The sequence below is a fragment of the Myripristis murdjan genome, chromosome 14 (genome assembly GCF_902150065.1).
Source record: "Myripristis murdjan chromosome 14, fMyrMur1.1, whole genome shotgun sequence".
Classification (NCBI taxonomy): domain Eukaryota; kingdom Metazoa; phylum Chordata; class Actinopteri; order Holocentriformes; family Holocentridae; genus Myripristis; species Myripristis murdjan.
In genome coordinates, this window is record NC_043993.1 from 16064486 (window position 1) to 16075857 (window position 11372).

Below are 11372 nucleotides of genomic sequence, written 5' to 3' on the forward strand. Positions count from 1 at the left end.
CAGTAAAAAAATGTGCTTCAGTTTACAGAGCAAAACGGTGGATAAATAAGTATTAAACAGTATTCTGGTGCTCTTGGTGTAAAATGAAATTCAGGTTGGTTGCGATCAGTGATGTTACAGCAGAGATTCTGGAGACGTTTGGCAAAAAGGAGTTAAGGACGTCTGTGCAAGGCTGTGTGGTGCTAGCAGGTTGATCCAAAGCCAAGCCTTGCTGAGTGGCTTGTTTAATTGCTGTGCCTCTGTCATATTTTCTCCACCCTTCCTGTTTTTCAACATTTGTGAACTCAATATGAGAGGTGAGTTAATCTGTTTTTGGACTGTTCTAGATCATAGCAGTGATCAGTAAGTAGCCAAGAGTTAAATATGAAGAGTTAAGATACTGACATATAACATTTAGCCATGGCCTGCCAATCTGACTAAATATGACAATCTGACTGCTGCATTGGATTAAAATGCACAAGAAAATGAGGTTGCATTGGATCAAAGTGAGTTGGTTTAATTAGCACATCTATATGTTGAGATTTTGTCTGGAATAGAGGTAAATTTGATTAGTTTTCCTACAAAGTCACTTGATTCTTAAAGCCCCAGTCTATAACAGCAATATTAACCCAATTTTTAACCAACTGCATAGGCTTTAGTTTCTTGGTTAATCGGATTAACGACATGCATTTCATATTGGATGAGTTTTTAATGTTTTGAGCATTTAAATCATTGGTAATGGATTAGGATGACAGATTAATTGTGGTGTAATGTGGTTCTACTGTGATCTTCTACACAACTGTAGAAAATCACAGTCGAACCCAGATATGGTTTGCCTCATCAGCATGCCTGATCTTGAAAATTTGCCCAGGATGGCAAAGTGCTCACTCACTTCTGCTGAGCAATCTTGTAATATTTCCTTTTCTTAAGACCACACACATGTACCTGCATGAGAGGTTTCTGATTCAAGACCAGTTGGCACAGCATCGGTAACCCTGCAGGCCACAGTTGATGTGTAATATGATAGATGCTACATCGAGAATCATGCAGCCGTACTCTGTTGTCAGCAGCAGTCATAAAATGCACAATAAACAGCATCTCGTTAAAGTTCATCACTAAGACACAGCCAGGGAACACTGTACAATGTCTGTGATAAAATGCAGTGTCATGATACTACAAGCACAATCATGTAAGCAAGTACAACACCTAGATGTGTTGAAGTACTCTAGAGACAGTCCAAAGTCAAGATCCAGTTCTGCCCTGTGGCGCGCTTGGTTCTGTCTGGCAACGTCTCTGTCCCTAGTTCATTTGAGTAAGTACTTGGTGAATTAGAAGACACATGTATGGTTTCATATAAGTAAAAAGTGTTCACTCTCTACATATACAGTAGCAATAGTCAGAAAGTTAAATTGTAACAGACATATTTGATATCCCTTTGCATTCAAACACACATGAGGTTTGTCTTTTCTGCCCCTTTTCACTTGAACCTTTGGTTGAATATTGCACATATCGTTCTTGTGTTTCTAGCCTCCTTCTGAAATCACACTGATGACCAAACTTTGCCAGTGTGACTCTCAAAAAGAAAAGTCAAGAAATGGAAAGATATTGAGGGTAAGCAGTGATCTCACTCTCTCTTACAAGTTTTCTCAGGGGCACAGGTGCGCTCAGATTAACCAGTCTTTACATCATCTACTTGTTAATATGATTTACCCCTTGCTTTCATTTTAAAACAAAAAAATAGCCCTATAGTGCTTCACTCCTAAGTCTGACAACACAACTTCGGAAAAGTCAGGAAAAAAAACATTGGTTATGGGATAACTTAGTGTTTTAAGGTATTCTTTTCCAATCATCTGAGGGACAAGATTCAGCGGTCAAGTTTGAGGGGTAAGACTGGCCCACAGACTAATGCCTGAACTCAGTTTAGTAACAAGCCGCTACTGCCCCTATAATCACCCTCTTCAGGGCAGTGTCCTACAAATCATCGAGTAAACTCTATCCATTTATTAAACGCATCAGAGAGAAATCTGGTTAAGCCGAATAAAGCTTAGATCCTTTCAGGGCTATGTAGAGATCTATGAACTAGAAGAGTAGAACTAGTCACTTATACGTAGCATGAGGCACTGGTCTGTGCTGCTGTCGTTTCCCTCTGCCACTCTGCGGTTGGTTTATTGAGTCTTCCACACATTGTTGAGTAGTTTGACCACCTCCTCATAGATGACGAAGACTATGGCCACATCCAAGCACACGCGGCCAAGCCTAGGGACTGTCCCTTTGTAGAACCTACAGGTTGGACAAGACGAGATAACGTGCCATGGATTGTCCACAGTGTTGTACAGTTTTTAAAGCTGTTTAAAAGAGGAGCAGTAGAATTAGGATCGGGGTTACTCACGCCTGCGGTCCTTCGTTTTTCAAGATCTGGAAGGCACAGTCCATTGTGTTTTTGTACCGGTGGGCCTCCAAACCCTACAAAAAGTTGGTGTTTTACACATGACAAACCTGACCACAGGAATAAAATCATTAATGTGTGTGTGTGTGTGTATTCCTTACCTGCATTCTGGTTTTGACCACATCCAGAGGAGTATTGCCAAAAACACTGGCAGCCCCTGCTGTTGCTCCAAACATTGCTGTGACAATGGGATGCATCTCACGCCTAGGGTCATCACCTGGAAGACAAAATCATAAGGTTAAAAATGCATCACAAACAAGATGGAAATGAGACAGTAGGACAAAAACATCTGTTCTTAGACTCGGGTTCAAACACAAGCACAAGATTTGCTAGAAAACAGACTATTAAAACAGACCAATAAAAGACTTAAAAAAAAAAAACAGGATTTTTTTGAAAGGCAGGTTTGTTTTCTCACCTTTGTACCAATTGCGTAGTGCGTTCATCACATAGAATCTAATGGCCTGATTGGTTCCTTGTTTCAGCACAGTCGCAGTCAGACCCTGGTATGTCCCCCTCACACCTAAATGAATTAAACAGATTCAGATAAAGATCTTACCTTTATGTTCAATTGCAGAGATTGCACATGTGCATGCAGTCCAGCAGGTACGCATTGCTAAAACATAGGCATTTAGCTGAAAACCAAAACTTAACCACTACATAATAATAATTGCAGGTTTGAGGAATAACAAAGGTCGAAGTGATAGCACCCAGACAATAGATTTAACAAATATTCCTGTATCTCTAAAATGTTTGTGCAGTAGAAAAGTGCAAAGTAAACAAAAAAAGAACCAAACAATATCAGCCTGTTCTCTTACCCTGTTCTCTTATAATCTCGCTGACTCCATGGAAGAAGCCTCTGTAGCGTGGCCGAAGGGAACACTGGTCGTGGATCAGCTTTACCTGGCAGAGAAGAGGAAAATGCAGTCTGTCACCAGGAGGTTTCCATTTCATTAATCCACTGTTGATTCAGATCATTGTTGACAACCAGACTGCAGGAAGACCCTCTGAAGAATCATCTGTGGTAACATTCAACTGCACCAACCTTGAGGGTTTCCATGGGACAGACGACCACGATAGCCTCAGCGATCCCTGCCCCTAAACCACACAAAAGACTCCGCGTGTTGTCGAGGCGACCATTGGCGTCCCGCATGGGGTTACTGAGCATCTCAAACGTCCCAAACCTTAGCGCAAGAGCAAAAGATAATATAAAGATAAGAGAAGATTAAGAGAAACTGAATGCTTAAAACTGTATGAGGCAACTTGGCTGCTCCAAATGGCAGCAAGACATAACTGGAAAATGTAAACCCCCAAAATTGTGTAACATGCCAGCAGTAAACCATTCGGAGATGGCCCTTTCTATGTATTTTCATGCAATTTGAAGTTATGTTGAACAGTAATATTAGGCTGCCTTGGCTCAATTATAGGATCAAATAACAGCGACATGATCTCATAGACATCCAGGAATAGAGCTAAGGTGGAGGGGTTGGGGGGGACACTTACTGCTGCTTTGGATATTGTTTTGAATTTCTCATGTTTTGATCCATCACTTCGTGTTGGCAGTGACGTGTACAAACCCAGTACCAGAATTCAAACACAAGGAGCACACAGAGTTTAAAGTGCTGGTGATGGGATGCTCCTCTCAATTTCAAGGCCTACTTTGTAATTTAGGCTGACAAAAAAGTGTAATTTTTACATAGAAAAACTTTCCTAGTAAAGCTGTACATGTAAAAAATAAAAAAAAAAGTACAGGATGTGTGTGTGCATGCCTCCCTCACCTCACTGCAGATTTGGGGATAGATCCATAAAGCAAAGAGCTGAGACCTCGATACAACCCTCTAAGACCGTGGTCCTGCACAGTCAACTTCACACAGTCACCTGCAGGCATTAACATCCATGGGTCAGCAATGTATGTGCCCAGCATTCAAGTCCAGTATACATAATTCTGCAGTTTTATACTTGCACACACACACACACACACACACAGTAACCTACCGATCCCTCTGTATCGTGGTGGGTTGGCTCTCTCATCTAGCTGCAGCTGGGTCTTCACATATTCTGTAGGGAAGGTGATACAAATCTCTATTCCTCCTGCAATACCACCTGAAAAAGAAAGAGAGAAATTTTGTGCCCAATAGCTTTATGTGTGGACTGTGCAGATTTGTTCCTGAATGTTCCAAGAATATGGAGATCACAGCTGTCAGCATTTCTCTTTTAATGCTTACCCAGATTGATAGATGGTGAAGTAACTCTAATGTAATGGTGATACTGCTGGACATGGGTTTGGAGAGGCATATTGACGTTTCCATGGAATGTTTATAGTAACTCATTACAGAGGACTTGCCTCTGCTGGGGTGGCAGTCACCTCAAATATGTGACATAAACCCTTCAGCGTGTTTTATAGAAATGCTTGTCAAATTGATACAAAGCGCACAGAGGATTTAACCCTGTAAATGCATCATGCGTAAATAGTTAGTGAAAGATACGCATGCAACCAGCATGAGCTGATGGATGAGTGCGTTTTGACCCAGTTCTGTTTGGTATCGTTAATGGGCGACAGATTGAGATTAGACGGTGCGGGTTGCCACAGATGAACAGAGAGAGCACAGACACCTGGCTGATGGGGGAGCGGGGTCTGCTGGGTCGATGTATGAATTGCATATCTACCTGCAAGGATGGCCTTTCCGGGATGCGTTGTTTTCCTTCCTCCGATCGCAGCAGCTGCCAGATTTCTCCTCACCCCGTACGACTGGGAGTGAGGCGGGAGGGAGCCCAGCCCCGCCGCGGCAGCAGCCAGGCATCGGGATGGGGGTTGATGATGAGGTGCTGTGGTCGGGCATCCACGCCGGACACCGCAGCTCTCGCACGGGCCCTCATGTACCGAAAACGGCTTCAATAATGAGGACATTTTGGTCGTCGGGGCTGGCTAAAATCTCCGGCCGTGGTCTCGGTCACAGCTCAGTGGCGTTGGTCCCACTAGGACAATGTCAGGCAGCCCAGTCAACAACACAGACAGGCCAATGTGGCGGCAGAGGGATCATGAATATTAAAACGTCGGTCAGGTGATGCGGCAGGCGATTGGCTCAGCCAGCTGCCAGTGCCACATCTTAATGACATGACTATGCATGATTTCTGGCGACCAATCGCGTGGACGGTACAAAGTTATTGATCCAATCCACATTAACATGCACTGATGTTGGTGATCCAAGTCTACAAAAAAGATAGCTTAATGTCGGGCTTACATTATTTATTGTCCGACAGTCATTTTGCATGGAGAGCCATAGCGGACCTCCAAATACACACTCGGCGTGTGCGGTGCTGAAATGATGTTTGTAATGTTGAATGAATGTTTGTAAACGCCAATCTGCCCTAATCTTAAGGAAAGCAGTCACCACTATTAACTAAAAATCAGTTGTATAATTGCTTTAGGAAAATATTAATTTCTTTTTTATAACCCATTAGAGGACCTTGTCCTTCCAAAACATATATCATTTTGATGCTAAAGATTAGGATGTATAGGATTTATCTGATAAAATTTTGCCACCATAAAAAGGTTGGCAGGCTACACAAACTCAGTTTTATCTAGTTTCACCCGCTATATATAACAAATAGTATAGTATATAATAGAAAGATATATATATATATATATATATATATATATACACACACACACATATATATACATATATATATATATGAGTGTGATGAGTGTGTGTGTGTGTGTGTGTGTGAAGATATTAAGATTAAAAAGCCATAACTCAGTTAAAGTTCACTTAAAGTTACATGAACAAGTGTGTTTAACAATTGTAAACAACAATTTGGTACACTGTTGCTGCATCTGTTGTCCCTTTAAATAGTGCTCTAGCCAGGCGACAACACACACACACACACACACACACACACACAGCCTTCCTCTTCTCACCCTCCCCCTCTACAATGAAACTAGGTCAGTGTTTCCACCCGTCCCCACCCCCCAGAAAGAAAGAGAGAGGAGGAATCCGTCAGTCAGCCTCACTACTCTTAATACCCTAAGGAAGAAACTGTAATGACCTCATATTGTCTATACTGGTGCTTGGCAATTTTATTTTGTTTTGCTGACATTGTGGTGGAGGGACATTTTGGTTTTTGTTGGTCTGAGTGTGTCGGCACGTGTTGTTATCAATCACAGCAGTAGACTATGGCGAAGAAGTCTAGCTCAGGGGGCAGATTTGAGTAGCAAGACAGCACTCTCGCCAGCTCCTCCTCCTGCTCTTGTGTGTCCTCACTTAAAGAGTAGATCATCACCTGTGGAGCATCATCATCATCATCATCATAATCATCGTTGTCGTATGTGATGGTACACATGTACATGTCTGGATGTGGGTCTCTGTGAGTATATATGCAGATACATGAGTTTTTTTTATTTGTATTGTTGTCTCACTCTGATATTGTTGAGACAGCTCCGTTGAGTCAGCCTGTTCTGCAGTAGTTTCTCCACAGTGTTGATCTCCAGGAAGGCCCAGACACTCAGCTCCTTCAGACACACAGACATCTTAACCAGGTCTACCAGCTCCTCATCCAAGTATTCATTGCAGTTGCGTATATCCAGGTGCAGATGCTACATTCAGCGAGGAGAGAAACCCATTAGCAAACTCATCTTATCTTTGCATTAAGATAAGAGGCAAATCAGATTGATATGATCCTTTTCCATAGGGTTGCTGTACTCTCCCAATATTGTAGGTATTTTCAGTGAAGTAAATGATGCTAATGGAAAAGCTTAAATTTCTATTAGCTTTGCTCCAAATAGAAAAACAATAGGTCTAATTCTCCTAGCATTATGCTTGCGCAGCAAAATGTGTTACCAAGACACTTAACCCGTATCAAGGATACAGCTCAGCATGTTGAAGGGTTTCGGTTAAAAGTAGACTTTCTTGAAATGTCAACATCTCAAAATATAGATTATAAACATTATAAATGAGCAAACCCTTACAGTTTCTAAATATACATAAAACTTGCATGCTCTTGTGTCAAAAGCCCCAAAAAACAAACTTTAGAATAAAAAAAATTTTCAATCCAATAAATCAGTAAGATTACTGTAAACATATTATTGTCCTACACAAATAGTGCAGTCCCCCTCATAGGTCAATCAGTGTAATTCTGAAACTGCTGCACTGCAGTGGTGTGATCCGTCATTTCCCCAGTTGTTGTCAAAATCACATCATTGTGTCTATGATACTGTGTGTGATATATGGACAAACAAAAAACGATGTATCTCCTCTTTTGGGCCAATCAATGTAATTTTTAAAGTGTTGTGGTATCATCGCTCCAGGTTTTGCCAAAAGCAGTTCAGCGGTGTTTGGGTCATTGCACCTGATTGATAGACTGACAGATGAAATAATGAGCAAACAGAAGGAGTCTCTGAAGTATTCATCCCACTTTCATTGTGTGGCACAACAGTGTAAACCAAGTCAAATGTGGGTTTAAAAGGAGATGCCATGGTGCAGCTACAACATTAGGCAAGATCTACATCCTCATCTTATCAGCCTATATTATATACTGGTGCCACAGTAGTCAGTATATAATATATATGTGTGGCAGTATAACATGCTGTGAAATAACTGGGTAATACTTTATAATAAGGTACACAAAATTAAGAGTAGTTACCAAGGAATGAATGAGGGACTATCTGATAGTAAACCATTAGTTAAGGCTGTTCTTGAGTACCGATAAACCAGTCTTGCAGACATAAATTTGGTGTCAGCTAGAATGATGCATCAGGAGACTCAAAAAAGAAACTAATGGGTGGGTAATAATGTAGAAATGATTTGTTTCTGGTTAAGTGCAGTTTAGTGCATTATTGTTAAGTAATCAAGTACTACGTATCAAGTAAGTGTGTGCCTTATTGCAAAGGTAAACTGGTAAACGTCTGAAAGCTGCTTGAACTTCAATAAAAATAAATCCTGTAACGTTGCTGCGATATCAGTAAATTGCACATGTTTGTGGTATGTGTAGTTTACTGATCTCATAGCAGTGCTACAGGATTTCCGAGTATCGAAGTCAAGCAGTTAAATAGATACCTTGCTGCCATTTAGATTTGCCCACTTTTCATGGTGCAGCTTAAGAGACCCACTGTAAAGGCACTGATACACTGAGACCAGTGCCAAAATGCTGTCCCTGATGCCTTGACACCCTGTGCCACAACTATTGCTTCCTAAGAAACATATGGAACAAGCACACATCAATTACACCATCGCTCTAGGCTTCCAGTTTTGCTCCCTGATCACCCCCTGACCTGCAGGCTGTATCTGTACTGAGGCAGCATTTCAGAAAGGACAGGCTTGGCGCTCCAGTCTTGATCAGCGGAGTAAACGGCATTCATATGGAACTCTATGAGGGGAATCTCTGGTAATAGGATCCTAGCCAGTCGATAAGTGTTGATCACGTGCATCACCTCAATTTTGACTGTCAGGTCCGGACACCTCGATGCAATGCTTGCCCAGGAGGTGCCAAGCACCACCTTGTCAACAGAGAAGAGGAAGCAGACAGAGGACAGAAGAGCAGAATAAATAAGATCTGATTCTATGTTAATTTAATTTTTAACAGTAATAAGGTATTTAATTTTCAACAGCAACATTTTTCCTCATCACCCCATGCTGTTGCAGCATTTGGTGGAAAAACAACTCAAAGCCCAGACCTTTTGATCCCAAAGAACCAGCTAGCAAGAAGGATAACTTCATTTGATGACGCAGTTGGCAGGCCATTACATCACCTCAACCATGCAGGAGTGTGTGTCTTTATACTCAGCTCTTCATAGCTGATGTAAATATTTTATTTATCTATTTATTTATTTTACAGATGACCCTCAGCACTGTCACACTTATAAAACCAATGTAGCTTTTGGTGTAGATAGGACTTGAACCCAAGATCACATGCTCCCCATTGTGCCAGTGGGGCATATTGCACAAAGGGGCACTTGCCCACTCACCTGTTCATGGGGCTCATTGAAACAGCAACGCAGTGAGAGTGTTTTCAAGGTTTTAAACTTGAGTCTCCTTCTGATGCAGCTGTGCCCCAGAACCATCAACAGTGCATCTGACAGACAGGAGTAACTGAGGTTCAGGTTGGTGAGGCCTTGTATGTCGTGCAGGATGCGGGGCATGTTGTGATTGAGGTAGACTTGCAGGTAACCAGAGAAGAATTCCTCCAAATCCAGAGTTGAGATACCATCTCGGGGGTAGAGGTGCTTCTGTGCAAGTGACAAGGCTGAGAGCAGGTCGAGACCCTTAAGGTTAAAGGGGAGAGAAGGATCAAGAGTAGCATGTGTAAGTTGTGTGAGAATACAGCAAAGATTTATAATTGAAGTCACCTTTTCATGACATTATCATTTTTAATAAGGAAATTACTCCTCAAAAAACATAGTTACAGTTTGCTGCCAATCATTTTATGAAATACTGCACAATGTGATGAAGGGTCTGAACCCTAACTGACTGATATGATTTTTTGAGGACCCCAGTGGAGCACCATGTCAAACATGCTGAAACATCAGCTTTTGACTGTTAAAACTGTCTTGTATTGACCTGCTGTAGGGTATTTCGCATCCTCTTCAGCTTAACAGTGGTTAGCTGTGATGCCCCTTTTTGGATGAAGTGAATCAGGCTGTTCACTAAAGAGCTCCTGAGCCCACACGTCCAGCAGCGGTTTTCCAATTCTAACCCTACAAGGGAGAGGGACCGCAATCGAGTGTTTGCCCTGTAAAGACACAAGAATAATCACTGAGTGATGGTGTAAATGGTCTCAGGGGAATTAGTCGGTTCTGTGTATTGTGTCAAAATCAGATAAGCAGATTCATTCAGCCTATATAGGCCTATGTTCCACACCTGGGACACAAGAGACACTCTTTTACCTGATGAGTTCATCAAACAGTCCTTTGATTGTGCATTGCAGATGTTGTGCCATGGCAGAACTGCGTGGAGAAGGAAACACATGAACCTCCAGCTTGTGCAAGTAGGCCCCGAAGTAACGGGCATAAGTCATGGTGGAGGAATATGCAGTGCCCCTTTTTTTGGAGGGCCGAACCGGGAAATGGAAGGAGCGGACACGCCAAAGAGAAGGGGAGCGCATCACAGAGTGCCAACGACGACACACCAGGTCCGCATTCACGCGATCACGGTCTTTTAGCCACCAGAAGACATGCCACAAGCACACATCAGGAAGTGACCCCCAACTATGAGCCTTCTCTAAATGGTCATCACTTTCATCTTTGTTTTCTGAGTTGTGCTTTCCTTCTGTGTCATCTCCATCCTCCTCATTTCCTGTGCCCCCTCTCGCTCTTTCTCTCTCATCATTGTTCTCCATCTCATGTATGGCATCCAGGTCCACTTTTGTTTAGGATATTTTTGAGTCTGAAGAAGGCTTTACATTCAACACTGTGGCCAGGCTTTGTCAGAGGTTGTCAGAATATGTCCCAGGCCCTGTAGAAAAGGCAAGTCCTGTTTGCTGATGTTGTTGAGAAGTGAGTGAAACAGAGGCTCCTGAGGCCACTGGCAGTCTTAGAGGATGGACAGGTGAACCAGAACTACACCTTGTTTTAGCTTGCATGAAACAATATGGAATGCTATAGTGGAATTCCTTTGTTGTGACATCTGCTGCATCTGACATCACAAACAAACAACTCTGAAAATTGAGCACAGTAAAAATTCTCCATCTTAAGTCATTTAGTTTCATACTCAGTGTTAATATCTTGCATTTTTTGTAACTAGAGAAAAAAAAAATCTGCCATTGGGATGAGATAATCTCACTTGTTTCCATTGCAGTTGCTTCCAGAATGCTCTTGAATCAAGTGTCATTTTCTTGATATTAATGGGCTGACCTGCATTATTATAACCTGACCCGCCCCATTTTAAATTGTTTTAACATATTTATAATTATTCCCCAGAAAACATGTGAAACTACACTAGAGACAAGTGGGAGA

General features: G+C 42.0%; 2 protein-coding genes across 2 annotated transcripts; both read right to left on the reverse strand.

The window, feature by feature from the left end:
* Positions 1–361: 361 nt before the first annotated feature.
* Positions 362–5398, reverse strand: slc25a1a (solute carrier family 25 member 1a). Its single transcript, XM_030069258.1, has 9 exons — positions 5090–5398; positions 4418–4525; positions 4201–4300; positions 3468–3606; positions 3241–3325; positions 2841–2945; positions 2527–2642; positions 2369–2442; positions 362–2259 (listed from the first exon to the last, which is right to left on the reverse strand). Exons 1-9 carry the CDS (start codon positions 5328–5330, stop codon positions 2145–2147), a joined length of 1083 nt encoding a protein of 360 aa, XP_029925118.1. The 5' UTR covers positions 5331–5398; the 3' UTR covers positions 362–2144.
* Positions 5399–6580: 1182 nt separating this feature from the next.
* On the reverse strand, positions 6581–10756 carry LOC115371666 (F-box only protein 39-like). The gene is made up of 6 exons (XM_030069131.1): positions 10305–10756; positions 9979–10150; positions 9387–9683; positions 8694–8918; positions 6843–7019; positions 6581–6706 (listed from the first exon to the last, which is right to left on the reverse strand). Exons 1-6 carry the CDS (start codon positions 10754–10756, stop codon positions 6581–6583), a joined length of 1449 nt encoding a protein of 482 aa, XP_029924991.1.
* Positions 10757–11372: the final 616 nt, after the last annotated feature.

Coding starts and splice junctions, on each gene's coding strand:
- LOC115371666 (XM_030069131.1), bottom strand. CDS start 10,756: ATGGAGAACAATGATGAGAGAGAAAGAGCGAGAGGGGGCACAGGAAAT. Junction 9,684..9,978: donor TGCGAAATACCCTACAGCAG/GTCAATACAAGA, acceptor TTTAACCTTAAG/GGTCTCGACCTGCTCTCAGC. Junction 7,020..8,693: donor AGTACAGATACAGCCTGCAG/GTCAGGGGGTGA, acceptor CGCTGAATGTAG/CATCTGCACCTGGATATACG.
- slc25a1a (XM_030069258.1), bottom strand. CDS start 5,330: ATGTCCTCATTATTGAAGCCGTTTTCGGTACATGAGGGCCCGTGCGAG. Junction 3,607..4,200: donor ATCCCCAAATCTGCAGTGAG/GTGAGGGAGGCA, acceptor TCTTGCGCTAAG/GTTTGGGACGTTTGAGATGC. Junction 2,443..2,526: donor TGGTCAAAACCAGAATGCAG/GTAAGGAATACA, acceptor AACTTTTTGTAG/GGTTTGGAGGCCCACCGGTA.